General features: G+C 43.6%; 1 protein-coding gene across 1 annotated transcript in view; it reads left to right on the plus strand.

Moving 5' to 3' along the window:
• The first annotated feature begins 311 nt into the window (after positions 1-311).
• gna13b (guanine nucleotide binding protein (G protein), alpha 13b) overlaps positions 312-5178 on the plus strand; it is a 23521-nt gene continuing 18654 nt past the window's right edge. Inside the window, exon 1 of the mRNA XM_005749636.1 lies at positions 312-656. Within this exon, the coding sequence (XP_005749693.1) occupies positions 374-656 (283 nt within the window). The 5' untranslated portion in view covers positions 312-373. The remainder of the gene's footprint in view (positions 657-5178) is intronic.

Genomic DNA, 5178 nt, shown 5'->3' on the forward strand with positions numbered 1-5178 from the left:
ATTTAAGTTTAACGAGTAAGTTCTGAGTTCATTCTTGCCACGTCTCTGAGTTTGCTTACAGCTGCAAGGCTCTTAAATACAGTAAACAAAGTATTTGTATTTCTTTACCACTAACCTCTGGAAATTATATTACAATACTGTTCAAGACTTTTGCGCTGTGTTGTAAATTAGTCTCCATGAAAAATGTGCCAATAAGGGCATCATTTGCAGAAAACGTCCATTTGAAATCAAACTGAGTGTCACAATACGGACTGTGTTGTGACAGCTGAAACACGCAAGCGAAACGTCGTTCGGAGGATTCCTACGGACCGTGAACGCAGCACTGGACTCAGCCCTCCCATCCACCCTCTGTATCGATGTAGTTGTTTCAAAGATGGCGGACTTCCTGCCGTCCCGCTCCGTTTTATCTGCATTTTTCCCCAACTGCCTCCTTACAAGGGGCGAGGCAGAGCAGCTGCGGAAATCCAAAGAGATAGATAAGTGTATTCATCGAGACAAGACTTATGTTAAAAGGCTTGTAAAGATCTTATTGCTCGGGGCGGGAGAAAGCGGCAAGTCCACTTTCCTCAAGCAAATGCGTATTATTCATGGGCAGGACTTCGATCAGAAGGCCAAAGAAGAATTCAGGGCTACGATTTTTAGTAATGTTATTAAAGGTAAGCCGACATTATACCGACTGCTTTTCACATATTGAAACAGGTTTGTTCCGACGTGTGTAGAGACGGGGCTGTAGGAGCAGCCAGTGGGAAGTTGCTAGCTTCTGTTCAGCCGATTTTCTGTGTTCGACCAAGCTAGTCTGGTTAGCTTGTTGAGTAGCCAAGAAACGCCTCTGCTGCTTGTGTGTGCATGGTGGATCTGAACGCAGCACTTGATCGTCTGTGATTAGTAAAAGCTTCGCCGATATTTACATATGATTTCTGCTCTTGTTCAGTCAAAAACATGCAGACTGGTTCGTCTTTATGGACAAAGTTGAGGAAAAGGGAACCAGTTTATTTGGAGTGCACTGGGTGTGTTGTTTATTACTTTTAAGCCTCTAAGTGTTACATAATCGCTCTGTAGCGATGTCTTTTTGCGAACCAGGCCAGTTTTTCATTGCTTTGCGATAAAAGAGCAGACGCGAGCATGCTGTATTATGGGAAGTGTTGCCTTGTGTGGGTTGTCATGAAAGTTTTTGTAGGAAGTGCAGGGCCACCCATGCGAGAGCTGCCGTTTTGTTCCAGCTTAACTGGTTTTCATGCTTTCTGGGGATGTTCGCCAACATTTCAACTGGTCTTAACAGATATTTCTAGTCGCAAAATAATCATATTTATGACATTTTATAAGTGAAAATGGACGTTTTGTTTTTGTTGTTGAATTTGAATATAAATATTAAGTCATTTTTTTTGTAATCAAATATTGAAGTAAACCGATGTCCAGATTCTAATTGTTGGCCAAAATAGTCAGCAGTTTACAGATGCAAAGTTATTCATTGGGACTTTCTATAGATAATTGATGAATGAATTAAAACATATTAGATAAAACTAATCTATGGTATGAAGCACCATTCATGTCTCTTTAAACATTGTTGAATAACTGAAATCTCACAACCTGCAACCTAACAGGAAACCAGCTGTTTGTGGAGAAGCACAGCAAACCGTGACCGACAGTTACACAGCAAACAATCGTCAAAGGCATCTGGTGGAGTGAGGCATGTCTGTGGTGCTATGCTCATCACAGCACCATACTTTAAATCATCTAGGTTACTGTTAGCTGAGCTGACATAATTCTGCCCTGTACACGAGGAGGTTTTCTAGTTTTATTCAGTGACGTCTTTAAACTTGTCAAACTTGAGACACAGTTGCAGGCACTGGAGCTCCGAGTGCTCCGAACCTGTGGTTTCACACGTGTTTCACGTTGATACAGATCATACGTTGATTTCAGGGTTTTTCCAGAAAAAAACAGCATTAGGCCTACTTTAAAGAATGATACTGTCCTACTTCCTTAACGTTTCGTCAACATTGAAGGATTCTTATGACCTGCAGCACATTTCCTCTTTCTACCGTCACTCTAACAATTGCTGACAGATGGCATATAAATGTTTTCAGGGTGGGACTCTCACCATGAAGTTTGGGAGTGATTCCTTTAGATTTCTTAGAGCAACTTTCTTATAACAGAGATGAGCAATTTCATCCTGGATGGCGAAATATCGAAATTTGTCAATCCCACCACGATTTCACGAAAACTCACTTTGCAATTTAACGTCACCGCTGTCTTTACACTGAACGAAGATAACTGATCTGACCAAATCCCTCAGAGGAGTTCCTAAAAATACAAGATCTGAAAATATCACCAAAATTATACATTGAGTTAAAAATGGCTGACTTCATGTTGTTGGTTCTTTTTGTTGAGACTTTTTACGCCTTGTTGTCTTACAGGCTGCCAAATGTCAGACTCATAGATGAAACGTAGTGCAGCGGCTGCTTTTTGAAATTTTGTAGGTGGTGCTTGGAGACAGTGTGCAATAGGGCTGCCACGATTAGTCGACTACTCATGATTACGTCGACTATCAAAATCGTCGACGACTGATTTAATAGTCGACGCGTCGTTTGAAGCTTTGTAAGATCCCAAAAGACGCAGGAATAAGTAGCAGGATTTAAGAGTGTAATAACGGACTGAAACAGAAGATGGCAGCACTGCATGTACAAGGATGCCAGCTGCCGTTAAACCCCGAAGAAGAAGAAGCTGTGTCCCAGAATTCATAGCGCCCCAGCTCAGTTTCCAACAGGGCTTCACACAGCCTGTTTCATCCACACAGTGCTTTCTGTCTGACACTGTCACATCTCCACTGTCCAGCTGATGCATCGGACAACAACTTGCTGTTAGTATCTCATCAAGGAAATCTGGCCCGCAGAGGGGAACAGGTAGCATTAGCACAGCGTCACAAGGACGTTCAGGTCAGTGTGCCATACAGTTCATTAGAGTGAGTTTATGGCACCCCTTAACTTAATGCACATGTGAGTGTTTACTGGTCCAGAGATGTTCAGTCTGCTAATAATGGTTCAGTATGCACATGTGACTTATATGCTTCTGAATGTGGCCTCTGTCACGTACATAAAGTGTAACATTCAAACATTTTAGGTGCTCATGTTCGTTCTTTTCACAGTACCTGTGGTGGACTTGGACCGTGGGCAGAGTTCAGGCAGCGTCAGCACACAAAGACAGGAAGCAAAATGACTGTTCATTGATTGATTGTACTTTATTGATCCAGAAGGATCAATAAAGCGTTAAGGCTGCCGGCCTAACCAGCGCCAATTTAACCTTGCGATCATACATACATGGCACAAACATCACATGGCTAAGACAGGTTGGAGAGGAGAGACGAGGAGAAAAGAGAACTGAAATGGTCTCCAGCAGCCCACTGGTGTGACTGGAGCCCGACTGGTATTTGCCATAGAATAATAAAGGTGGCAGCTGCACCACTGGTGCTTTTCACATAATAACAACAGCAGGTTCAGCCTGAGCGCATGTGACAGATGTGGAAAGGTGTGAAACATCATTAAGCGTGACTGGTCTGGTGTTGGGTCAGTGATGTTGTAGGGAGGCACATCCATTGAAGCTCTGCAGCCCGGCAACAGCAGCCTGACTGGCATTAGGTCTCGGGATGGCATCATGGGAGCCTTTGTGGGTTAGCTACGCTGGTACAGTGGGTCCTCCTTGTGTGCAGCAGTAGCCAGTTTCACGTGGCAGGAGTATCAGGCAGTTCCCGGAGAATGGTGCAGTTGATACCACTGACTACCCCCTCGCTCACCCAGATCTTATAGAAATATGTTTCAGGCCGTTTAACGGCACCAGGATGGACCTGAGTGATGCCCCGATCGTGTCATTTGTAGCACATACCCAGTGCATAGAAGAATACATATCCGCCATGATTGTTCATCCAGTTTAGTCTTCTACCATTGTTACCACATGAAGTGTTGGCCCTAGTCATCATATCCTGCCTAGAAATGTTCCTGCCCTTGTGCTAATGCAGAGTCACAGTCAGATATATGAAACGTGCGTACTTGCTGATCTTGTTGTTACCAGCTTACGTATTGTGAACCCCGGGCTCGTGCATGCTGCCTGCAGTCTGTTGAGCTGAAGTGTAGAAAGTAGTGACGGTGTTAAATACATGAATCAATCATGTCTGAGGAGGAAGTCAGAAAGGCCAAAGGGACAGTGACTGTGGCTCGCTGTCACACAGAGTCTGGATGTTAAAGTTCAAAAAGTAAATGAGATCAGAAAAAGAGAAAGCAACAAAAAGCCTGATCTGTCAGCCTGAGATCAGAAACTCAGGGAAGTGAAAAACTCATTATTGACATGAGGTAGTGACGCCTGTTACTACAAAACTGCCAGAATACAGAGTAAGACAAAAATATTGCTGCATGTCAAAGCTGATCTGCAAACACGCAGTTCATCGTGGAAGGGTTTCTGATTGGTGGCAGTTTGTAAACACCCCTCTGACACACACGTGCAGCTCTGTGTTTCTATGCCAGGCGAGCAGTCTGAATCAGTCTCTTTCATACGCTCATTGGGCTGAAGGTGCTGAATTTGAATCGACCAATCAGCAGCAGCCTGTGTGTGATCCCTGGGCAGGAAATCCCTGCTGAGATACAAACACACTGTGGGTCCCACTGAGAAACCTGTGACAGCGTGAGCACGACGACACGTGTGTGAGTCTGCAGCACTGAATGGCCCCGGAGCAGCTGACGTTGTTGTGGATGCAGACTGTGTCCTCGTTGAAATCGTGTGGTTCACTGTGTTTGTGTAAAGGTCATTTCTTTTTTTTCTTTTTTTTGTGTCCCGTTTGGATCTTTAGCATCAGAATTGTTGTCTTAAGGCCAAGAAAGATGCCAAGCGGATTTATTTTACCAAGTGGATCATCATGGCCTTGCCATATTGGTCCATTTGTTTGACCTTTATTATAATTATGAATTAATTTTATTTTCAGTTGCTACAAACGGGACAGACATGACTGGGGGATAGGACAGGGAGAGAGAATGAAAGAAAGAGAGAAAGAAAACCAAAGGGGAGAAGAGACGGTGAGAAGGGGGGAAGAAAGAAAAAAAACAACTAACAAAAAAACAAAACACCTGGGTCACCTGTATGGAGAAAAAAACAGAAGAGAAAGCAAACAACAAAGAGCAACATAATAAAAAAAAA

The sequence above is a fragment of the Pundamilia nyererei genome, unplaced genomic scaffold, assembly GCF_000239375.1.
Source record: "Pundamilia nyererei isolate P.nyererei 1_Seehausen unplaced genomic scaffold, PunNye1.0 scaffold00252, whole genome shotgun sequence".
Taxonomy (NCBI): Eukaryota; Metazoa; Chordata; class Actinopteri; order Cichliformes; family Cichlidae; genus Pundamilia; species Pundamilia nyererei.